A 26,147-nucleotide genomic window follows, 5' to 3' on the forward strand; every position below is an offset into this window, starting at 1 on the left:
CAAAAGGAACTTTCAAAAGGAAATTGGGTGGATGCTTACAGAGGAAGCATTGCAGGGAAATAGAGTTGTGGAGTATTACTAGCACTGCAAAAAAGACCTATTTTAGCAGGACAATTATCCTAGGTATTCTGGCAAATACTTATTTGTCAATCCAGATCATCTGGTAATCTGGTAATTGTCAAATTGCTGTTTGTGAGTACTTGCACAAATTGGCTGCCACCATTGCGAAATGAACACACTTCAAAAGTGGGGCCTATATTGACCTTTGAGATATTGAGTGGTCATGAAAGGTACTTATAAGGTTTTCTTCATTCTTTAAAGTTTAAACCATGAAACTCTATTAACATAAAAATCTGGTTCAATGATGTCCTTCAGGGAAGGAAATCTGCCATCCTTTGGTCTGGCCTATTTGCGAACCCAGACCAATAGCAATGGATTTGATGCTTAACTTCATTTTTGGAAATTCAGGATGCATAATAAATAACTGAACAACATTTTGATAGCAGTTAGAGTCGTCCACTCCCTGCTTCCAACAATAGTGGGTGCCTTTGGGGGTGGAAGGTTTCAGATTCCAAAATGTTAACCTACTCTCACCTACCATTCCACAGCTGTATCAGTCCCTTGTCCTTGAGGAGTATAAAATTCCACCATTATTCACTAAAAAGTTGGCACTTTCAACTTACGTTTTGTTATATCATATATCAATATATCCTCTTCTATTAAAAAAAAACTACCAGTAGTTATTTGGCTTTGGAGACAAGAATTACCTTGAACCAATTCACAAACAGGGAGCCATGTAATGTAGTCAGAGATTATGGGAACTGCAGATGCTGGAGAATCCAAGATAACAAAGTGTGGGGCTGGATGAACACAGCAGGCCCAGCAGCATCTCAGGAGCAGAAAAGCTGACGTTTCAGGCCTAGACTCTTCATCAGAGAGGGGGATGGGGTGAGGGTTCTGGAATAAATAGGGAGAGAGGGGGAGGCGGGCTGAAGATGGAGAGAAAAGAAGATAGGTGGAGAGAAGAGTATGGGTGGGGAGGTAGGGAGGGGATAGGCCAGTCCAGAGAGGATGGACAGGTCAAGGAGGTGGGATGAGGTTAGTAGGTAGGAAATGGAGGTGCGGCTTGAGGTGGGAGGAGGGGATATGTGAGAGGAAGAACAGGTTAGGGAGGCGGGGACAAGCTGGGCTGGTTTTGGGATGCAGTGGGGGGAGGGGACGAGCTGGGCTAGTTTTGGGATGCGGTGGGAGAAGGGGAGATTTTGAAGCTGGTGAAATCCACATGGATACCATTGGGCTGCAGGGTTCCCAAGCGGAATATGAGTTGCTGTCCCTGCAACCTTTGGGTGGCATCATTGTGGCACTGCAGGAGGCCCATGATGGACATGTCATCTAAAGAATGGGAGGGGGAGTTGAAATGGTTCGTGACTGGGAGGTGCAGTTGCTTTCCTCCTATTAATTTACTTACTGTCCCCTCAAGTGTAGACGTTATGATGTCTTTAGGCAGGAATGCAAGTGCGATAATTTGGTAAAAACATCTGTCATCAGTATCTTGTTGTCTGGGCTCATAGCATATGTCTTGCTTCAGTTACTTTGATCATGACTTCATTTGACAGTTACTATTTTGTAAGTTTTCTCTTAAGGGGACACTAGATTGATAAAAATAAATGTCTGTTAGTCCTTCATTAGAGGCAGAAAAGCGGTGTTTTCATTTATTCATTTACATATATATGTGTGTGTGTCTGTCTGTCTTGATATGGTTGACTTGAACAGTGTTAATTGTTATTATCTGATTGGAAGCTGATTTGACATCATTGAAAGGAAGTATGCCATGAGATTTTCAACTGAAATGTGGAAGACAATTTTCCAAATTATTCCATGATTTAAACATCTTTGAGAAGATTTATCCTTTGCATAATCTTCCCTTCATTATGTACACCAACCTCTCCCCGTACTCCTGCACAATCTTACAGTATCAAAAGAACGTTTGAATCAAGGCTCATCATCACATTTCCAAATGTTGCACAATCCTCCAAAACTCTGAACTTGTTTTACCTTTTCTATAATGCCCGACTCAAAATGGTATTGGTACACTATTTTTTTCATCTATCTTGTTTCTTCACATTGAAGGAGGAATTTTAAAATTTTGTGATATAAAGCAACAATATGAATATTTTTGAAATTCATTTCTGAGATGTGGGTATTATTGGCTAGATCACCAATACCAATATATCACTGCCTCCCTTGTAATCAAGAAGTCCTGATATCTAACATTCTGGTGTAATTTTTTGAATCCCACCATGGCTGGAAAGGCAAAATCTGTAATTAAAAGCTGGCTTAATATTGACTATGTAACAACCCATCTCATTCAAAGTTGTCATCCTTTCCTGGTCTGCCCTATATATAACTCCAGATCCACAGAATTGGTCTTTTCAGTATACCCTGGATCAGTTTATCATGGTATTCAATTTGAGGGCAATAAGGGATGGGCAATAAATGCCAGACCGTGCCAGTAACATACACATGCATGTTGTGACAATGCCATTGGACAAATAATCCAGAAAACCAGGCTAATGTTCTGGATTATGGGCTCAAATCCCACCACAGCTGATGTCAGATGTTGAAGTGTGAATTTGATCAAACATGGAATAAAGAGTTGGGCTAATGTCAATCATGTAACTATTGCTGTTAAACAAAAATCTGGTTCATGATGTCCTTCAGGGAAGGAAATCTGCCACCCTTTGGTCTGGCCAAATTATGAATCCAGACCAACAGCAATGGATTTGATGCTTAACTTCACTTTTGGAAATTCAGGATGGATAATAAATGCTGGCCCAGCCTGCTATGCCCACATCCTGTGAACAAATAAAGAGTAACTTGAATTATCGATCATTAGCAGCCATTTATGCCACCACCAGACCATTCTCCTCCCCTCCTTTGTCTGCCTTCCATAGGGACCGTTCCCTCCGGGACAGCCTGGCCCACTCTTCCTTCATGTTCAACACTACCCCCTAACACCCCCACAGTCCCATGGCACTTTTCCCTGCAACCGCCAAAGGTGCAACATGTGCCCATTTACATCCTCCCTCCCCACTCTCCAAGGGCCCAAACATAGCTACTAGATGAAACAACACTTCACCTGCACTTCCCACAGTCTAGTCTACTGTATTCGCTGCTTATAATGTGGTCCCCTCTATGCTGGGGAAACGAAGTGTATACTGGGTGACCGCTTCGCAGAATGTTTACATTCTACCTGTAAAAAAAAATCCTGAGCTTCCAGTTCCCTGCCACTTTAACACACCACCCTTTTCCCTGGCCAACATCTCAGTCTCAGGCTGACTGCAGTGTTCCAGTGAAGCTCCATACAAACTGGAAGAACAGCATCTCATTTTCCACTTGGGGACCCTGCAGCCCTCCGGACTCAATATTGAGTTCAATAACTTTAGGGCCTGAACGCTGCCATGTCCTAGGACCTCCACCCCACATACCAGGCCTTGTTATCACATAGCCTGCCACTACACCCTACCTATTGTTAGTCACAAAGAGTCCACATTCACTCTCCTAGCCAGATTGTTATCAACTCCTTTGTCTGTACAACTGTTATTCTCTCTGTTTGGGCTCTATCCTAACCTATCATTTACCGCTTACTCCTTCTCCACGCCCAATTTTCTGCATTTTACCCGACACTTACCGAGCTACCATCAGTTCTGAGGAATGGTCTCTGGATCGAAATGTCAACTCTGGTTTTTCTTCACAGATGCTGCTGGATTGCTGAGCTTTATCAACAACTTCATTTTCCAAATTTCGTTGTTGAAGTTTCAATTGGAATTGTTTCAAATATGGATTATTTATTCAAAGGATATGTGTTCTTATATTTTCAAGGCTTTATTTCTGATATTTTTCTCTCAAAATGCATGCCACAAATCTAAGCCACTAATGAACCTTCATTGCTACGAGCCAGGATATTACTTGAGATACACAACCTCTGTTGTGTAGAGGTTATCCACAACTGTGTTAACTATGAACCGTTGTTAAATGAATTAGAATGACTTCTCTCTTGTTCTTCTGACAGTGAAAAAGTAGACATATAATGACGCTCTTTGAGTTAGGTTAAAAACTGCAAAACAGTTTTCATAAAAAATGGCTATATGCTAATATAAAGGCAATAAACATATTATCACTGGTTACTCAAAGTTTTGTTCATATCTTTTTAAGGAACACTTTTTGAAGTTTCTGTAATGATTTACGAAATATTTGATAGGGTGGTGTGAGGACTTTATATGTTTCTCAGTGGACAAACCTTGCTGTAGAAACAGCATTGTCACCTTCTAATTTCAAAAATAGCTATCAAAGGTGCAACACTTTAAGACCTGTGATATTTCTATCACTGCTTTATTCATTCTTAGGTTTCGGTAACACTAACCTAATAACCTGTCCTGGCACCTTCAAGGATCTGTGAACAAGCACCCAAGATCCTTCTGTTCTGCTTAGCCTCCTAGTGTCTTGCCATTTATTGAGTACTTGCTTGTCTTGTTCCTTCTTCCAAAGTGCATCACCCCACATTTACAAGGGTAATATTGCATCTGCCACTGATCTGTCCATTTAACCAATCCATTTATATCTTCATGTAAGCTATCACCTTCCTCCTCACTGTCAACCAACCGGCTAATCTTTTAATCATCTGTAAACTTACATATCATCCTTCCCACATTCACATCTACATTCTTTTTGACTATTCCAAACAATCAGGGATAAAGCACTGATCCCTTTGGTATGCCATTGCATGCCAGACTCCAATTGGTCAAACAGCTTTCTACCACGACCCTCACTCTCCTATCAAGCCATTTTTGGATCCACCTTGTCAATTTACTTGGGATCCCATGAGCTTTTACCTTCTTTATTACTTTCCCTATCTAGGACCTTGTCAAGGCCTTGATGAAATCCATATAAACAACATCAGCTGCATTACCCCCATCCAAGCACTTGGTCAGCACCTCAGAAAATTCCACCAGCTTTGGTCAACTTGGTATTCTTAAATTATGCTTTCATGAACAACCAAGAAAGTGAGGTTGTGCAAAGGAGCAGAAATAGTTTGTTTGTCCTCACCCAGGAACATAACCATTTGTCACCATTCCATCCAGAATCATAACAAATTGGAGAATCTTGCCTGGGGATAGGTTGGATCAGTGTTGCAGTTTCATTGTAAACATCATCAAAAGTTATTAATCTCAACACCCTGGGGGTGAAAAATGTATTTAATTGTAACTTCCTTTACTTTCTGATTTTGCTGCTCTCTTAACCATCCCTATAAGCCAGCCATACTTCACACCGTCCTGTCCATATCACTGTAATTCTCCTGCCTCTCGCTTCTTTTCCACATCCCATTCTTAGTCTCAATGTATTCCAGTGCTCTTCTCCCCCATGTATACTTAATGGCAATGTACACTAATATAACAAATATCAATTAGTTTAAGATGGAAGTAATAATGTAAAATTATTTTCTCTTCAATTGCTATCCAGATGAAAAAGAAAGGAAGTTTTACATAAAATAATAATGTTGATACTAAGAGTATAATCTTTCATTTTTGATGGGGAGCAAGATTAAATGCAATAGAAATGAGAATTATTGGCATGTATGATGGATATATAATAGATCAGACCTGAGTTACTACCCCATCATGTTAGAATGAGACTTTAAATTTGGCTTTTAAATACCTTGAAATTAAAAAAAAAGTTGTATATGTTGTTAAAAGTGACCACAAAGCTGCAATGTTGGAGTAAAAGCACAACCAATAATGTTTATCAGAAGATTTTTCTGTAGCCTCACCCATAAAGACACCAACATGATTGACCATAAAATGATTTCTGATACGACATCACAAGCCGCTCAGTCACTTAGTTCTAAAGGGGGCAACTAGAAATGTTTAGGAAAGCATTTGGGACATTTGCCTTTATCAGTCCTGGAACTGATGACAAGAGTAGACAGACAATGTTGGAGTTGTCTTGAACTTTGGTTAAGTCACAGGTGGAATACTATGAGCTGTTTTGGTCACCACACTGTAGGAAGCATGTAATTGCACTGGAGGGATTGCAAAGGAGATTTACCTGGATGTTGCCTGAGATGGAGCTTTTCAGGTACGAGGAGAGGATGGATAACCTGGAAATGCTTTCTTTGGAGCAGAAATGGCTGTAGATGGACAGATTGAGTCATATAAGATTACAAGGGACATGGAAGAGTGAACAGAAAATGGCTGTTCCCCTTAGTAGAAGGGTCAATAGCCTGGGGCAGAATTTTGAAGTGGCAGGTAGGGTATTTAGAGGGGTTTGCAGAAAACCTTTTTCTTTACCCAAAGATGAATGCACTGTCTGGGAGGGTAGTTGAGGTGGGAAACCACACGACCTTTAAAAAGTACTTGGGTGAGCACTTGAAGTGTCACAATGTTCAGGGCGTGAGCCTGGCAAGTGAAAGTGTTACAAGTGTCCGGAATAGTCTATGTTTGGCGGTACAGACTCAATGGGCCAAAGGGCCTCTTCTTATCATGTGATTCCATGAATCTAAGGATCCCTGACCCCATGGATGTTGTTTATATACCAAATTCTTGAGTTAAAGAAAGCAGGAGTTTATGCGCAACTAAAAACATTGCAAAATGTGCCACAAATACACAGTTTAGCAATGACTGCAAGAAGTAAAAGTAAATAAAAAATCAGATTCTAGCTTGTCTTTGATGAATAGGTTGTGAAACAGTGCAGCTGTCACATATTAATTTAAGTATTGGTGCCTTTGGCAGTTGTGTAGCTATTTGCAGCTTCTTGGGTGTGCAATTGGCTGAAAGGGGATTGTCCAGTTTCTAACAGTGACTTTGCGAGCAACTTGCTTTCAGCAGTCAGAGCATGCAAGATTGTCTAAATGGAAACCCTCAATGGGGTCCCTTCACAGCACAGTTCAGTACAGTGCAACCCGAATCACAATTTCGCACATAATGAGGCCAGCACTCCACGTGGACACCAGGGATTGCAGTGCATTGTTTTAAAAATTTCTTCCTTGTGTATTCCCTGAAGGGTAAAACACAGACATGCCTTCCACCCAGAACAGCCTTTCTTTCAAACAGTCCACAATCTGCTACACAACCTACAAGAGTTCACAAGATAATAAAATTTGAGGCTGGATGAACACAGCAGGCCAAGCAGCACCTCAGGAGCACAAAAGCTGACGTTTCGGGCCTAGACGCTTCATCAGAGAGGGGGATGGGGTGAGGGTTCTGGAATAAATAGGGAGAGAGGGGGAGGCGGACCGAAGATGGAGAGAAAAGAAGATAGGTGGAGAGGAGAGTATAGGTGGGGAGGTAGGGAGGGGGTAGGTCAGTCCAGGGAAGACGGACAGGTCAAGGAGGTGGGATGAGGTTAGTAGGTAGATGGGGGTGCGGCTTGGTGTGGGAGGAAGGGATGGGTGAGAGGAAGAACAGGTTAGGGAGGCAGAGACAGGTTGGACTGGTTTTGGGATGCAGTGGGTGGTGGGGAAGAGCTGGGCTGGTTGTGTGGTGCTGTGGGGGGAGGGGACGAACTGGGCTGGTTTAGGGATGCGGTGGGGGAAGGGAAGATTTTGAAACTGGTGAAGTCCACATTGATACCATTAGGCTGCAGGGTTCCCAGGCGGAATATGAGTTGCTGTTCCTGCAACCTTCGGGTGGCATCATTGTGGCACTGCAGGAGGCCCATGATGGACATGTCATCTAAAGAATGGGAGGGGGAGTGGAAATGGTTTGCGACTGGGAGGTGCAGTTGTTTGTTGCGAACTGAGCAGAGGTGTTCTGCAAAGCGGTCCCCAAGCCTCCGCTTGGTTTCCCCAATGTAGAGGAAGCCACACTGGGTACAGTGGATGCAGTATACCACATTGGCAGATGTGCAGGTGAACCTCTGCTTAATGTGGAATGTCATCTTGGGGCCTGGGATGGGGGTGAGGGAGGAGGTGTGGGGGCAAGTGTAGCATTTCCTGCGGTTGCAGGGGAAGGTGCCGGGTGTGGTGGGGTTGGAGGGCAGTGTGGAGCGAACAAGGGAGTCACGGAGAGAGTGGTCTCTCCGGAAAGCAGACAGGGGTGGGGATGGAAAAATGTCTTGGGTGGTGGGGTCGGATTGTAGATGGCGGAAGTGTCGGAGGATGATGCGTTGTATCCGGAGGTTGGTGGGGTGGTGTGTGAGAACGAGGGGGATCCTCTTTGGGCAGTTGTGGCGGGGGCGGGGTGTGAGGGATGTGTTGCGGGAAATACGGGAGACGTGGTCAAGGGCGTTCCCGATCACTGTGGGGGGAAAGTTGCGGTCCTTGAAGAACTTGGACATCTGGGATGTGCGGGAGTGGAATGTCTTATCGTGGGAGCAGATGCGGTGGAGGCGGAGGAATTGGGAATAGGGGATGGACGTCTTCCCTGGACTGACCTATCCCCTCCCTACCTCCCCACCTATACTCTCCTCTCCACCTATCTTCTTTTCTCTCCATCTTCGGTCTGCTGCCTCCCCCTCTCTCCCTATTTATTCCAGAACCCTCACCCCATCTCCCTCTCTGATGAAGGGTCTAGGCCCGAAACGTCAGCTTTTGTGCTCCTGAGGTGCTGCTTGGCCTGCTGTGTTCATCCAGCCTCACATTTTATTATCTTGGAATTCTCCAGCATCTGCAGTTCCCATTATCTCTGATACTACAAGAGTTCACAGTTCAGTTTTCTTTAATGGCATCTCTCCATTTTCAGGCCGGAAAAGGAATTCAGAATCAAGGCCAGTAACTGAATTTAAGATACACATCAGTCTGATCACTTGCCAGTTTTTGATTGAGGAGCTTAATCTATTTGTGTTCCTATATCTGAATGTTCCTACAAGTTCAGATAGGAGTAGGTGGCGTTCTCACTCACTGAATATTCTTTTTATCATTCTTTATTTATATTCTGAACCTGTTAAAACCTTTCCCGTTCTTTTGATATGCTCATGGTTGGAGTGGAACTGCTTCGGAGGCAGATGAAAGTAAGTTTTGTGCAGTACAGACATGTTGCTGCCCATTAATATGGTGTGGGAACTGTAATGATCTCATTGCAGAACCCTGAGGGGCACCCCAATCAATCATGTTAGTGTCAGACAGTGACTCTTCAACGGAAACCATTTGATGTAGTTTCTAAATGATGTGCTTGGACTACTTTCAGTGTGACAGTGAGTTTCTCTGTTTGGTGACAAAAGTAATTTGAATTGTATTGAAGGTCATAGCATAACAGAAGTGTTCCACAACATTACAGAAGTTATAATGGGATATTTAACTGATCAAGAAGATGCCATGTGACACACAAAAACAAGATAATAAATTTAGGTCTCTCAGAGGTCTGTGTTTCAGAAAAGAACTCTGCTTCTTCCTTGACAACAGTATCTAAGTACTAAACTTTGATCTCTACATACTCTTGATTCTAACTCCATTAGCTACTTAGACTGTTCTCTTAGATTGGATATTGTGCTACGTAATGATAATATCGTCTTTAATCCTGAACTGAACATTTTACATCAAGTTCTTGTCCAGTTTGCTTTATTCCATTTGTATTTGCAATGTGCATATTTTTCTCCTTCCATTTTTAAAACCCTTAACTATTCCATCATTATTTCACTGGCTTCACAAGTATTCTTTTTGTTGGTGTTACTTCCACTATTCTTCAGAAAATCTAGATGTGCTTGGCTCATTCCCTCTCTAATTACTGACTGCAGATAATTGACTTTAAGATCTCTTTCATTAATCTTCTAATCAGTAAACATTCTCCCTGCACACTTGCATGGCAATCCTTTCTAGCCATAAATCTCTATCTAAGTCCTTTACTTTTTTGTCTGGAGATTATTAGGCTGAATCATACCTGAAATTGGCCATGCCATTTTTATTGAATTTCATGGAAGGCATCCAGTGAGTTTTCTCTTGCCATTGTCCCAAACCCGCCTCATTAACTATGTACCGCATTCCTATGGAAACCATACTCACCCAATGCTAGCCTGATGCTCCCAGTCACAGTGGCCAGAAATACTGACCAATGGCATGATATTCTGGGTTTTCAAACAACGGTGCTGTATTTAAAACACTTTTGTGTGCTCAGTCAAGAAGTTTCAGTCCAGAGCTTCCTGCGTGGTTTATGATATTTTTCCAGATATGACATATAAGGGGTATTTGTGTCTTACTTTGTAGACAGGGATTTGAGGTCCTAGAGGATGAATGGTGTAGTGGAGGGCCATTTAGTTCCCTCAATACTGGCATAAGACACAACATAAGTTTGTTCTGTGTTTGCTGCTTGGGCCAATGCAACCTCTACCCTGCAGAGGAATGGCCAGCAATGCTGCAAGTAGGTCAATGATCAGGATCAGTGTCATCATCCTGTATGAGTTATCTCATTGTCACTCTATCTCTGCTACGACCCACACCTCCATCATGCTTACCATCACATGCAACGTCTTCCTCTCTTGCTCTCAATCTAGCCCCAGGCTACTAATCCTGAATAGCCTCTGTGTTGCCTACTCACTCACTGCAGACATCTCATTAGCTTATTGCACCAGCGCGAATACAAGTGCCAATCTCTTTCATCTTACTCAATCACTCTCTTTGACTTAGTCCAGGAAAATAGAGCCCGTAGTAAGGCAGAAAGAGATGAGATAGATGCTGTGGTGCCTGAAATTCTGCTCCTTATCCCCTGCCAGGAGAGGATCCCAACTATAACCTGATTGACTGACTATGCTTGAGTCGCTGGGCTGATATTGGATGGTGCCCTTGACTTACTGCCCCTGCCTGAAGGGTATCTTCCTTGGCTTGCCCTTAGCATTGCCCTTACACTTTTGAGACATGGTCTTTTTTTTATGCATATGCAGTGCATTTAGTGGGTTGTGTGGTTGGCTCCTGGTGTAGACGTTAGATTGATGTAGCAAAGTGCCCTCCAGCATCATGTTTGCTAAGTTCACTGATGACTGCTGACAATCACGCAAGCTGCCTAATTTTGTCACTCCTCTAAAAGGTATGGTAAGATAAGGTGAAAGCACTGTGAGCCTGTTAACTCTGGCTGAGGGGACAAAGTCAAAAAAGGGAAGGCCAGGTAAAACAGGGCTGCTGCAAGCATGGCAGGCACATAATGAGTGGGCACTAAGAGTGCAAGCAAGGGTCCATTAAGTGCACCCTGGTTAAAACCATGAGCTGTGTACCATTTCCTTGCAGTAACAACGCAATGAGGAGTGCCAAATTACAGCATTGAAGTACAGAAGAATAGATGTGCTGTAAGAGTGCTATGAAGCTCAAAATGGAATTTTTTGCTCTTGATGTCAAGAGGTTCCTTGCTGGACACCTCTTTTGATTTTCCCAACTTTTCTCACCATGGCCATGTCATTTCAAGGGCTGGGAAGATTCCACCCATTGGTTTTTTCTCCCTGCCCCATTGTCAGAGAATCTCTCACACACTTAAAATTCATCCTCCTTACTTAACACCCTTATTGTATTCAGATGCCTCATTCCAGACCACCTGTGCAATTTTGTTTAATCTGATCCTATCTTTCGTCTGTCCTGCATTGGCCATTCTAAATTATTTTTCTTGCTTGGCATCTATGTTGAAAAACATTAAAGTGAATAAGTTCCAGAATCTATTCATGAAGGAGGCGTTTCTGGGGCCTTAACATACATCTTTGTAAACTCTTTAGTCATGGTAAGGTCACAGAAGATTGGAGAATAGCCAATATTATTCCTCTGTATGAGAACGGCAGCAGGGATAATCCAGGAAATGAGAAGCCAGTGAGTGTTACATCAGAGATGGGGAAATTATTGAGAAGATTCTGAGGAACAGGGTTTACTCACGTTTGAAAAGAATAGACGTATTAAGGATAACGTTGTGCAGGGAAGGTGTTGTCTCACAAATCTGACTGAGATTTTTGAGCAAGTGATGAAGATGATTGAGAGTAGGGCAGTGGATATTGTCTACATGAACTTTATCAAAGGATTTAATGAAGTCCCTCAGGGTAGGCTGATTGAGAAGATTAAATCATATGGTATCCATGGTAAGTTGGTATGTTAGATACAAAATTGGCTTTGAGGGGTGTTATTCTGTGACCAGTGGTATTCTGTACTGATCAGTGATAGGACCTGTGTTGTACGGGTATATATACGTGGACACGTGCGCGAACACACACACACACACCATATGTATATATATGCAATATATGGATGTGAAAGAAAGCTTACTTTCTCTGATTTACAAGTTTGCAGGCAATGTGACCATTGAAGGAATTGTGGAATATGAGGAAGGTTATCAAAGAATGCAGCAGGATACAGATCAGTTGAAAAGTTAGATGGAGAAATAGCAGATAAAGTTTTATCTGGACAGGGATGAGTTAATGCATTTGGAAGGCAAAATGCAAGAGGAAATGATATAGTAAATGGTAGGGCCCTCAGGAGCATTGACGTAGAGACGAATTTTAGGGTAAAGTCCATAGCTCCATGAAAGTGGAAACACAAATGGAATTGGTGGTAAGGAAGGCATTCAACATGCTTGCCTTCATTAGTTGGGTTACTGAACCTAAAAATTGTCAAGTAATGCTGTAGTTGTATAAAACTTTAGTTCGGCTACACTTGAAGTGTTGTGTGCAGTTGTCGTTGTCACAATATATGAAGGATGTGGAGGCTTTGGATGGTGTGCTAGGATGCTGTGTTGATTGGAGTGTGTTAGCTATATGGAGAGCTTGGAAAAACTTGGATTGTTTGCACTAGTACATCAGAGACTGAGGTGTGAGCTGATAGAAGTATAGAAAATTGAGAGGCTTGGATAGATTGGATATTTGGAGTCTTTTTTCCAAGCTGGAATTATCAAATCATAAGGGGCATAAGTTTAAATTGGGAGGAGAGGGGAGAGTTTAAAGGAGATGTGTGAGCCAAGTTTTTAACAACAGAGCATGGTAGTTTCCTGATATGTTCTACCGGGGCGGGGGAGGGGGGGGGGGTGGCAGAAGCAGATATGATAGCAACATCTATGAAGCATTTAGTCAAACACATAAACTGATGGGGAATAGAGGTTTACGGACCATTTGCAGACAGATGGAATTAGTTTAGAATTGCACACAGTTTTTGTGCTGTACTGTTCTATGCTCTGAGTTCTGTGTTCTATATTTTCCACCTTGTATAGTGATTTAGACCATAAGGCCATAAGACATAGGAGTGGAAGTAAGGCCATTCAGCCCATCAAGTCCACTCCGCCATTTAAATCATGGCTGATGGGCATTTCAACACCACTTCCCTGCACTCTCCCCGTAGCCCTTGATTCCTTCTGAGATCAAGAATTTGACAATCTCTGCCTTGAAGGCATCCAACGTCCCAGCCTCCACTGCATTCTGCGGCAATGAATTCCACAAGCCCACCACTCTCTCGCTGAAGAAATGTCGTCTCATTTCAGTGTTAAATTTAACCCCTCTAATTTTAAGGCTGTGCTCACGGGTCCTAGTCTGCCCGCCTAATGGAAATAACTTCCTAGCGTCCACCCCTTCTAAACCATACATTATCTTGTAAGTTTCTATGAGATCTCCCCTCAACCTTCTGAACTCTAATGAGTACAATCTCAGGATCCTTAGCCGTTCATCATACGTTAAACCTACCATTCCAGGGATCATCCATGTGAATCTCTGCTGGACACGCTCCAGGGCTAGTATGTCTTTCCTGAGATGTGGGGCCCAAAATTCATGTTTTAATTCATGTAATCCAAAGGAGAGAGGGAGACATATATAAAGTTTGTTGTTAATCAATTGAAATGAAGCGATCAGCTGAAGTTAGCACTCCATCACTGGCTTTCCTTCCCAGGATTTGAGTGATCCTGACAACTGATGATGATTGATTTTTGCTAGAATTTGTATGTGTGCAGAAATTATGCAGGAACAAGATTGGGTTCAGTCATGGAACTCTCCAAGCTCTATTGACACCTAATGTAAGGCCTCATTAAGAATGATTCCTTGTTTGAGGCTGTTCCATGGATGATGATACAGCATAAATTGACTCCTTCAAGGGAAGAGGATGAAGAAACATTTGAAGGAACCCAAATCTGATAACCAACTTCATTTGTTTGTAGAATCGTAAATTCATATTTTATTAATTCGTAGAATATGGGCACGACAGGCAAGGCCATCATTTATACATGTTTTTAACCAACTAAAATTCTTGTTAGGTTATTTCAGAGGGAAATTAAGAATCAATCATGTGGGTCATGGCATCAAATATAGGACACACCACATAACGATGGTCAATTTTCTTCTCTAAATGAGAAAACCTGATCGTTTTTACAAGAATCAAGTAATTGCATTATGCCATTACTGTCACTAGCTTTTAACTCTGGACTTATTAAACTAACGAAACTTAAATTAGGTGGGGATATTTAACCATATGTCTTTCAAACATTTGTCCAGAGTTCTTTATAATTAGTTCAGTAATAGAACCATTAAGGCCTATTAATTGTGATCAATAAATCATACATGGCATCCATTCCTAAATTGTGAAACCTGTCTTTAACTAGCATAAAAAAAAAAGACCTTTTGCTTCTTCCACAGCCTGAGCTCTAGTCACTGGCATTCACTAGAATTAGTTTTGCCAATGCTAAATCCAACATTGAAGATTAAGGGCCAGGAAGTAGAATTATATTCAACACTAACTTAAATAATACAAACTTTGTCAATTGTATGTTCAAATAATTAAAGTAATTAGTTTAAGAAACCACAACTTTTTTTTGAAAAAATGTCAGCCTGAAAATAATGGTGATCATCAGACCCAAAAAGTTAGCTCTGCTTTATCTCCACAGTTGCTGCCAGACCTGCTGTGCTTATTCCAGTAATTTCTGTTTTTGTTAGGGATTTCAAGTGTACAGACAGATGGAACAATAATATACATTCAAGTCAGAACAATGTTGTTCCAATGAGTTTACTTTCCTTGTCCTTCTGGATGGTAGAGGTCAATGCTGAGAAAGGTACAGTTGGAATGATCTAAGTTACAGTCGTGCACCTTGTCAATGGGTCCACAAGTTGAGTCGTTGATACTTTCTCGGACCTTTCAATTAGATCAGCAACTGACTGGATTTCCAGCCTGTTGTCATTCTGGTGAATCTACACTCCATTCCCTCCATAGCTTTAATATCTTTCCGTAGTAGTGTTAGCAAAATTGCCCACTGTTTGGATTCAAGATGGCATTGACACTGTGTGGCTCGTGGGGGGATTCCTACAGCAGACCTAACTCTAACATTTCTTATAACCATTCTACACTTTTAAACGTAAATTCTAAATCTGTAAAAGTTACCATCTTGCTGACATTGATCTTGCCTTGTGCACACCCTGTGCAATGTAACCTGTACGCCTCTGTCAGAGGTTTTTACAAACTTTAATCCGTACATCCTTGCTTCATATGACCTGCCTGTACTGCATCTGAACAAAGTTTTTCGCTGTAATCTGGTACACATAGTAATCAATCAATCAATCAATATTCTCTAATTTCAATCAACCTTTTGCTTTTACCATTGCCACTTGCTGTTGGCAAAACCCGGACATACAAACCCAAAATATTATTGAAATATTTTATGGCCATATCTCTATACTGTCACATTTCAAAGGAATTCTACACCTGAACACTTTTAAGCTTTTTGTTCAACATCTTTCTTTTGTGTATAACTTCACATTCCACTTTCCTCACAAAATATACACATCACATCACCCCACTGTAAGTTTTTTTAATCCCATTGTTCATAGCTGCAATTTTGTATTTGCAAATTGGTACAGTTGTCATCCTACATGTGCATAAAATCGAGCACAATTACATCTGTTCACAACACTTTAGTTACCATCTGCCTTTCAAAAAAAAAGTCATAAATGAGCAATTGAGCTTTTCTTTATTCACTTATAGGGTGTAGGCTTGGCTGACTGGTCCAGCACTCCGCTTCCTAGTTGCCCTTGCAAAGTTAGCAGTTAGCTCCCTTCTTGGACAGTTGCCGTCCATTTTGATGCAGGTCAACTCACAATGTCATTAAGGAGGGAGTTGCAAGGTTCTGACCCACTCACAATGAAGAAAAAATGATATTTTTCCAAGTCAAGAAAGTGGGTCATTTAGTAAAGAATTTGCAGGTTCATGATAGTGGTTGTGGTTTTGGAAGGTGCTGCCTAAGAAGCATTGATGAATTCCAACAGTGTATCTTACAGATCATACATACTGCTGTTACTGAGTATTGGTGGTGGATGTTTGTGGATGTGGTATTAATTAAATGGGCTGCTTCGTCCAGTGATAATGGGAACTGCAGATGCTGGAGAATCCAAGATAATAAAATGTGAGGCTGGATGAACACAGCAGGCCCAGCAGCATCTCAGGAGCACAAAAGCTGACGTTTCGGGCCTAGACCCTTCATCAGAGAGGCTTCGTCCAGTGTGGTTTAAATTTTCTTGTGTTGTTGATGCTGCACTTATCCATGCTAGCAGGGAATATTCCATCCTACTCCTAGTGTGTCTCTTGTAGATAGTATATAAGATTTGCAAAGTCAGCAAGTGAGTTATTCACTGCAGGATTGCTAGCCTTTGAGCTGGTCTTGTACCACAGTATTTGCATGGCTAGTCCAATGAATAACCAAGTGATTGGCGAATTGGCCTTCTAAACAGACAAACTGATTTGAATTTAACACTGCCCATACCACAACATTATTGATCTCTGCAGTCAGTCAACAGTGACATATGTATTTTTTCACAATTTGAAGTGAAAAAGTGGGATGGAGGGTAGGGGTGCAAGGAATTCATCCTTTGTCATATGTTCCATATGCATGGAGATATTCACCGCAACCCCAAGATGATATAGCCTTCCCACATGATCCTCAAACTGTTAGTTGTCCCACTTCTGCCCACTCATGTGTTCTGGCAATGCTACTCTCTACCATGGGTCTTTCCACACTGAGACTGTAAAAAGCACTGTTTGTCATCAAAGATACTTTCGAGGTGGTGTCGAGTTCCTAAGTGACCCTGGGTGTTACTTAAAAACTGACAGGGGCGTTGCAATCTTACTTGACCTGCCATACAAAGCAGCCACCAGGAAAACTCGATATGGGAAACCAGAGCAGGTTCTTGACAAAGTGGACTTGCTGCTTGATCCAAAAAACTGCACTGGGCACCAGATGACAACATTTTGGGGTCACTCCAGAGGCGGCAGCCACATGCATTTCACATTCATAGACATTGGCATCAGACATGTGTCAGCCTTGGTACATTTCCAATCATGGTACATTTCCAATCCATTAACATCCAATGAAGGCCCGTAAAACAGTGGATTAACTTCTACCTGTTTGTCATGTCTGGGCAAATGTTGGGAACAGTGCAAAGCAGCTCCGCATTGACAATGTGCACAAAGGACTTTTAAAGATGGTGCTGATGGAAATTTTGAGCGCCATTCAATTCCAGGATTTCTAGTGAGTGGCAAGTTGTTGCAAGAATGCCACGTTAGTAAGATGTGGTGGATATCGCATGTGGTAAGGACTGAACTGCCAATTAATGCAGTGAGGTAAGATGGAGCAACAAAACTCTCTTGGCCTTGTGGTGAGAGTCAATCATCAAACTCATTCCGATTCGCACTTAGTCTAGAAATTCATTATATTACGAAGTCCTGTCATTCTAATGCCCAATAGTTGAATAGCATAGATTGATGGCTAGTGGCAGTATGGTGTGTATTGATTAAATGATAATTCAGTAGCAAAAATTCTCAGCCCTGCTCTTTTCCCTTTCAAACATGGGTGGCATGGTGGCTCAGTGGTTAGCACTGCTGCCTCAAAGCATCAGGGACCTGAGTTTAATTACACCCTTGGGTGAATGTCTGTGTCGAGTTTGCATGTTTTTCCTGTATCTATGTGCAGGCCAGGTGAATTGCCTGGTGGGGTCTGGGTGGGATACTTCGAGCATTGGTGTGGGCTTGTTGGGCTGAAGGGCCTGTTTCCATACTGTGGGGATTCTATTAAATATATTCGTAGAAGACAAGGAAGGCTAAATGAACAGTTTTATTTTCATAGAAGGTCACTGAATATTTGAAATGTTCAGGAATTTGAACAGGAAATTTTGGCAGCTTTGAAAATGCTGCAGTTATCTGTCAGAATCCAGTTGTCGAATTTCAGAAGTGACTTTCCCTAAAAAAAACAAGTTTGGCTGAGTTCAGTTGGAATGTAGCTTTGTCCACTCATCTGCAATTACTGTTCGCTTCAGTGGTCTCTGCCAATCTCACACATGCATGAACATACCTTGAAATCACTCATGAAACATTGTCCATTCTAATCAGTGCAGCTCAGTAATGTCTGTGCCTTTAACTGCTGACAGACATGAAGCCTATAGCACTCAGCACTAAATTAGTAAGCAGTCATTCACAACGTAAAGATTACCAAGTCCAGATATTCAGCTTACTTAATATATCTTGAGTCAATTTTTTGTTTGTTTTAAAAGCATAAGTAATACTTTTACAGTCAGGAGTCAATTTTCAAATTCCATTTAGTGTGCCCAAATTTGTAGCTTCAACAACCTTGGAAAATTTGTATAACCAGTTATCTTCTGGGTTTCTGAAGAAGCGTCCAGACCTGAAACGTCAGCTTTCCTGCTCCTCTGATGCTGCTTGGCCTGCTGTGTTCATCCAGCTCTACACCTTGTTAACTCTATCTTCTCTCACCTCTTTACCACCAACACCTTCCCTGCAGCCCCCATAACCAAACATTAGAATAGAAGGGCTTAAATCAGCAAATCATCTTAGCTCCTGGCTGCTTATAAAGGAGGAAAATCATTAGTTCTGATGCCATAACGTTTAATGAAGCATATCCCTCTCTCTCTTAAAGAGACAAATCTAGATACCAAAGAAAATACGCAAAGCCAAATTAAGAGTTTCCAAATCTAAACCGAAAGAACTGCAGGTGCTGTAAATCTGTAAAGGTGGCCAGAACAGTTCTGAGGAAGGGTGACTTGACCCAAAACATTAAAACTGATTTCCCTCCGCAGATGCTGCCAGACCTGCTGAGCTTTTCCAGCAATTTCTGTTTTTGTTTCTAAATTACAACATCCACAGTTCTTTTGGTTTTCATTTACTGGAAATCCCTGTGGAAGGCCATCGTGGCATCTGTATTATAACAAGGTCTGCATCACTTAAAGCAAAATCAGGACAATGGAGGTGGGCAATAATTATGACCTTGCCCATCGCACTCATATCTCAGAACCGAATCAAAACGCTATGGATGAGAAGGCAGACTTATGAAACATGAATAAGCTTCACTGGTTCAGCAATATTGGAAAGTAAATCAATGGAAGGGGTGTATTTTTTAAATTAAAATGGAAGTTTGACAAAGTGAATAAGGAAACCCATTGCTTCTGATTAAGGAGTCATTTATGAGTGGTCATCAATTGAAACTGGTCACTGAAAAAGTGAAGTAAGAGATCAGACGTTACACAGGAAGCTACTAGAGAATGGAGTAATCAAGCCGGTTAATTCACTTTTTAAATCATTTTAAGGGATAATAAGAAGCATAACTGCAGACAGCATGGGAAAGAATCATCAAATCCCTGGAAGTAGGCCATTTGGTCCATTGAGTCCATGCTGACTCTCTGAAGAGCATCCCACCCAGATCCAAACCTCCCCCCTGCCAATCCCAAGACCATAAGACCATAAGACATAGGAGTGGAAGTAAGGCCATTTGGCCCATCAAGTCCACTCCACCATTGAAATCATGGCTGATGGGCATTTCAACACCACTTCCCTGCACTCTCCCTGTAGCCCTTGATTCCTTCTGAGATCAAGAATTTGTCAATCTCTGCCTTGAAGGCATCTAACATCCCGGCCTCCACTGCACTCTGTGGCAATGAATTCCACAGGCCCACCACTCTCTGGCTGAAGAAATGTCGTCTCATTTCTGTTTTAAATTAACCCCCTCTAATTTTAAGGCTGTGCCCACGGGTCCTAGTCTCCCCGCCTAACGGAAACAACTTCCTAGCGTCCACCCCGTCTAAGCCATACATTATCTTGTACGTTTCTATTTGATCTCCCCTCAACCTTCTAAACTCTAATGAATACAATCCCAGGATCCTTAGCCGTTCATCACACTTTAAACCTACCATTCCAGGGATCATCCATGTGAATCTCCGCTGGACACGCTCCAGGGCTAGTATGAGGTGTGGGGCCCAAAATTGGACACAGTATTCTAAATGGGGCCTAACTAGAGCTTTATAAAGCCTCAGAAGCACATCGCTGCTTTTATATTCCAACCCTCCTATCCTATAGCCTTACATTTCTGATGGCTAATTCACCTAGCCTGCACATTGTGGGCAATTTAGCATGGCCAATCCACCTTCCCTGCACATCTGCGGACTATGGGAGGAAACCGGAGCACTTGGAGAAAGCCCACGCAGACACAAAGATAACATGTAAACTCCACACAGACAGTTGCCCGAGGGTAGAATTGAACTTGGGTCCCTGATGCTGTGAAACAGCAGGGCTAGCTGCTGGGCCACTGTAACACTCCCAAATGGTATAAGATTGCACTTCAAAAGAGACAGTGTGGGCCAGATGGTCTTCTAAACTGAAAATGTTTTTTGAATTATTTCCTATTCATAATGTGATTAACTATGTTTATAATGTTGTAAAAGTTTTACTAACATGTTGTTTCCTAGGCAGCTCCAGACCAGACGAAAACAATGAAATTAACAGATGCAGGCTAGTGTCACATTCTTTCTTTCTTTCGACATTCTTAAATTCTCAGCTTTCAGGCGTTGTCTAAGCAACAACAAGACAGTGGCACAGACCTATGGTTTACAGTGGTCAATATTAGGATCATACAAAGATATGCAGCGTAACCATTCTACTACACCATATTAGAACTGAGGATTTGGAATACTCACAGTCTCAGTAGTTTACCCATTAATGAAAGGGGCACGGTTTTGATCAAAATACTTTAGTCAAATCCATATTCTTCTTATGAAAAATACCTGGTGAATGGATAATCCACATGAAAACACAGGATTGTGAGAATGGCAGATGCCATGTGCATGACATCATTCAGTCAAAAATGATTCATAGTTGGTCTGCCTTTGCTATTGCCCTGGAGATGAAAATGGTGCTCTTTAATTACTTCTTTCAAGTCATTTGGTAGTTTCATGAATAATTAGATGTTTTCATCCAGTGAAAATGGAAAGAACTGTCATTAGTTTCCCTTTGCGTGTGCAGCTCTTAAAATAAACCATTGGCAGAAATATTACGGATCACCTCACTTATTCCTGGGCTAGACACGATGATACTTCTTTTTTTGGTAAGTTGCTAATTCAGTAGTGTGAGGACATTAATATGTTCACCACTGAAGCCTCATTCTGAGAACCAACCCAACCCAAAGGCATTAAAATCACAGAGGTTAATTGCTTCAGGGTTTCAACTGATCTGCTGCTATAACTGGGAGATACTTTCTGCATGAATCCTGCTTATGTCAGTTTTCCCTCCACTCCGCCTTATGGCAAAGTGACAGAGCCAGAGTGGGAGTAGCCACAAAGGAATATCCTGTGAAAGTTAATCCCAGGCTTCAGGATCCATACCTGGTCAACTCATGAAAGCAAAATCAAATCCAGTACAAAAAAAAATCTTCATCTTCATATAGTTTGAAGAGTTGCAGATTAAAATTGTACAGCATCAACAAATGAAATGGGCTAATTTTCACACAAATGCCCTATCAATATTGAACAATAATGCAAACAAATAATTCACCAGTCTGAGAATTGAATCCTTTCTTTGGAGAAAGATGGGCATAATGGGGCTGTCTAACAACTTGATATGATGGTTATCAGATGGACATTGTATTGAAGTTATAGCATAGAAACAAGCAAAATGGTCTAAGACCATGTTCATACTTCACAATAACCTCTTGCTACCCAAATCAGTTAATTCTATCACCATGTCCCTCCAGTCATTTGTACTTCATGTGCTTATTGGGCATCCTCTCAAATCCACAGATACTCAGGCAATTCAGCTTGTCAAATTAAACAAACACTGATAATAAGCTTCTACTCATTTATAATTTCCAGTTATCAATGTTTGATTTAAGTTGCAGACCATCTAAAGCACATATGAAGGGATTTTCAATTGCCTGCACTGTATATTTCAGCTGGCACATGAAAGATCAGCTGAGGAGATTCCAGCGGAGATTTCGAGCACCCAATTTATGGGCTGATTTACATTTCAGGGAGGGTTTTAAGTGGCAGTTGTGCACAGCTGCCCAAACCAAGTGGAAAGCTACTTCAATATGCAATCGGAGGTATGATATGCCAGCTTGGCAACTTCTGTGGAAAAATGGCTAAAGCGAAACAAAGTATTGTGGATGCTGAAGATCTGAAACAAAATGCAGAAATTTTCTGAGGAACTCAGAAGGTCTGGTGGCATCTGCCAACAGTTCTGAAGAACGGTCACTGGGCTCAAAATATTAATCTTACTTTCTCTCCATAGATGCTGTCAGACCTGTTAAGTCTCTGAAAAACTTTTGTTTTCTTTCCACGAGGAAAGGAATGTGGTGGTTTCTCCAGATGCCAAGATGCCCTTTGGGGTTTCCACAGAACAACGAGTCATTATGGAGTTCTTTTAGATCAAAGTGGAGCATTCTCTCATTCTACTGCTGTCACGCTGAATTCACATTACTCCCACGTACCTGGCCATCGCAAAGGAGTCTCACCCGTCGGCTGACAGCTTGCAAAAACCAAAGCAGAGCAAAATGCAATGGAACGTCTATTTGACTCCTCATCTCACCGCTAAGACTTAATTCAGACCCAATCTTGAGAAAAGGTCAACAAAATCACACATATTATTGACTCAATTTGACAATCTGTGCCAAAATAACACTTGCTTACCCAATCATGTGGTGTTTTACGGGCTCGGGCAATGGCTTCTGACATTGCTGTTTTTAATCATGGGTAGTTGCAGTAACATTGGTTTAAAATGGCAGAACAAATGTTCACAGGCACGTGAAGCTTAACACATTAAAAGAATTTAAACTGCTTTTCATAATAGCCAGGTAACACCTTCTTTCCCAACAGGTTTCACCATATGACAAACAGTAAGCACTTACTTTGACATAGCCTTTGTCGCAATACTCCTCGGATCTTGTCTATGGCATTGAAGTCAGTAACATGGAACATGTGAGCTGATTTGGGTTCTGAGGCAATCTCCTCTAGTTCTTCTTTAAGGGCATCACCAACACCCACAGCAAACAGCCTGATGCCAGCAGAGTGAGCCAATGTGGCATTCGGCAACACTTCATCCTGACTTCTGCCATCTGTCAAAAGAATTGCCACTTTCTGAATATTTGGGTCATTGGGTCTCCCGCCAGCTTGCTGTGAGAAGCTGTTCAAGGTGACATAGCCAATGGCCTCTCCAGTTACAGTATTTCCTCGGCGGTACCTGATGCTTGCTGCAGCCTGCTGGATATCTTCTATGTTCTGATAAGTGCCTAAGGTGAATTCTGTGTGAGGCTTGTCACTGTAGCTTACGACCCCTACTCTCGTCTTATCTGGACCAATATCAAACGTCCCTGCCAAGTTGGCCACCCACTGCCTGACTTTTTCAAAGTTCTCCTTGCCCACGCTGTAGGAAGTGTCCAGCAGAAAGACCAGGTCATAGTGGACATTCTTGCAGCCTGTAAATGAAGCAGAGTCAGTGGGTAATACATGGTGCACACTGAAAAACAGCAGTACTGATCCCCAAAGCATTTCAGCGCAACATGCTGCCTTGAAACAGTGGATGTCAGAAAGATAAAGGAAAGCTGAGCTCTTTCACTTCGCTCCTTTGTGCTCGTTTTGAGAGGAGATTCACTTGAAGTGATGTACGACACATTTGAAAGCTGTTATTATATGCAGTTCCAGCCTTCCTCTGAAGCCTGCCCTCATCAGACTGTAGTATTAAAGGAAGTTGTTTTCTTGTTGATTCCTAAATGAACAAAGAGCTTCCACTAGTGGTTTTCAAAATGTATTCCACCTTAGGTATTTATTTTCAAATTAGACGTGAGGACTTAATTTAAAATGAAGTCGTGCACTCTGACGGGTCCAAATATATGTATTTATTTTCAGCTCCTAGTGGACTTTTTATATTTGTGGATTTATTTATAAAATACTCCCATATTTTAAATGTGGAATTATTATTGTTGTTTTGTGCCATTCGACTCCCAGCCAAACTATACCAATGCATCAGTGGGAAAGGCATATGGCATTACCTTACCTGATTGAACCATTGATGGTGTTTGTTTGTGACTGAACTTCAGAGGAAATATTTGGGATTCTTTGCCAACGATTGAGTTCAAGTTTTACAGCACTTTGTAACTTTGCTGCATGGAAAGTACAAAACTTGCATTTGTATAGTACCTTCCATGACTTCAGCATGACACAAAGTCAGTGCAGTGCTTTTGCAGCAGTAGGTTGTGGTCATGAATGTAACCACAGCAACTAATTAGCAAACTCCTACAAAGAGTAATTGCATGAATCAGAGAGCAAAATAGTGAAACAGTTTGTTAGTGGGGGAGAAAAAATAAAGACTGCTGTATTCTTTTGCTCTTGTTCAAATTCTATAATGAAAATCTTTAACATCCACCTGAGCAGTTTCACTTTAGAATTTCCTCTCTCAGCACTGTAGTAAAGTATCAGCCAAACTTAGTCCACAGACTGTGGAGTGTAATTTGTGCTTAAACTTTCTTTCTTCAAGGATGCTTAATCCTTTATATTTGAGCCCGTATGATCAATGTAGTGGGTAGATCATTAAGGCAAATATTTCTTCAACTAAGCTATATCTTGCCACAGAGGACATTGGACAGTGATCAGTTTGTACTAAGCCTGGTTGTTTTGTTTTCTAAGTTTGGCTCAGGAGAACTCAGGAAATTATATGTTTCCACATTTGTCTTAGCTGAGGTTAACACAGTTTTGTCTCCTTATTTAAGGAAAGATATAAATGCATGGAATGCAGTTCAGAGAAAGCTTACTAGATTTATGTCAAGAGTGAGCAGGTTGCTGATGAAAATAGGTCAAACAGGCTGTGTCTGTTTCCACTGGAATTTAGAAGAGCGAGGGGTGACTTGGCTGAAGTATATAAGATCCTGAACTATCTTGACAAGGTGGATGTGGAGAGGACATTTCTACTTGTGGGCAAGTCCAAGACAAGGTGGCGCTGTTTAAAAATGAGCAAAGACCCTTTGTAGAAAGTGATGAGAAGGGTTTTTTTTCTCTCAGAGGGCTGCGTGTCTTTGGAACACTGCCTCCAAAGGTGGGATCATTTAATATAAGATAACAAAGTGTAAAGCTGGATGAACACAGCAGGCCAAGCAACATCTCAGGAGCACAAAAGCTGACGTTTTGGGCCTAGACCCTTCATCAGAAAAAGGAGATGGGGAGAAGGTTCTGAAATAAATAGGGAGAGAGGGGGAGGCGGACCGAAGATGGAAAGAGGAGAAGATAGGTGGAGAGGAGAGTATAGGTGGGGAGGCGGGAAGTGGATAGGTCAGTCCAGGGAGGACGGGCAGGTCAAGGAGGTGGGATGAGGTTAGTAGGTAGGAAATGGAGGTGCGGCTTGAGGTGGGAGGAGGGGATAGGTGAGAGGAAGAACAGATTAGGGAGGCAGGGATGTGTTGAGTGGTTTTGTGATGTAGTGGGAGGTGGGGATGAGCTGGGCTGGTTTTGGGATGCAGTGGGGAAGGGGAGATTTTGAAGCTTGTGAAGTCCACATTGATACCATTGGGCTGCAGGGTTCCCGAGTGGAATATGATTTGCTGTTCCTGAAACCTTCGGGGGGCATTATTGAGGCACTGCAGGAGGCCCATGTCGTCTAAGGAATGGGAGGGGGAGCTAAAATGGTTCGCGACTGGGACGTGCAGTTGTTTATTGCAAACCGAGCAGAGGGAACTCCCCCTCCCATTCCTTAGACGACATATCCATCATGGCCCTCCTGCAGTGCCACAATGATGCCACCCGAAGGTTGCAGGAACAGCAACTCATATTCCGCTTGGGAACCCAGCAGCCCAATGGTATCAATGTGGACTTCACAAGTTTCAAAATCTCCCCTTCGCCCACTGCATCCCAAAACCAGCCCAACTCGACCCTCCCCCTATTGCATCCCAAAACCAGCCCAGCTC

The 26,147-nt window shown here is 42.0% G+C and overlaps 1 protein-coding gene across 1 annotated transcript in view; it reads right to left on the minus strand.

Moving 5' to 3' along the window:
* col22a1 (collagen, type XXII, alpha 1) overlaps positions 1-26,147 on the minus strand; it is a 291,389-nt gene that overhangs the window by 225,863 nt on the left and 39,379 nt on the right. Inside the window, exon 3 of the mRNA XM_048529285.2 lies at positions 23,103-23,669. Coding sequence (XP_048385242.1) covers positions 23,103-23,669 — 567 coding nt within the window. The remainder of the gene's footprint in view (positions 1-23,102; positions 23,670-26,147) is intronic.

This window comes from Stegostoma tigrinum, chromosome 5 (genome assembly GCF_030684315.1).
Source record: "Stegostoma tigrinum isolate sSteTig4 chromosome 5, sSteTig4.hap1, whole genome shotgun sequence".
Lineage (NCBI taxonomy): Eukaryota > Metazoa > Chordata > Chondrichthyes > Orectolobiformes > Stegostomatidae > Stegostoma > Stegostoma tigrinum.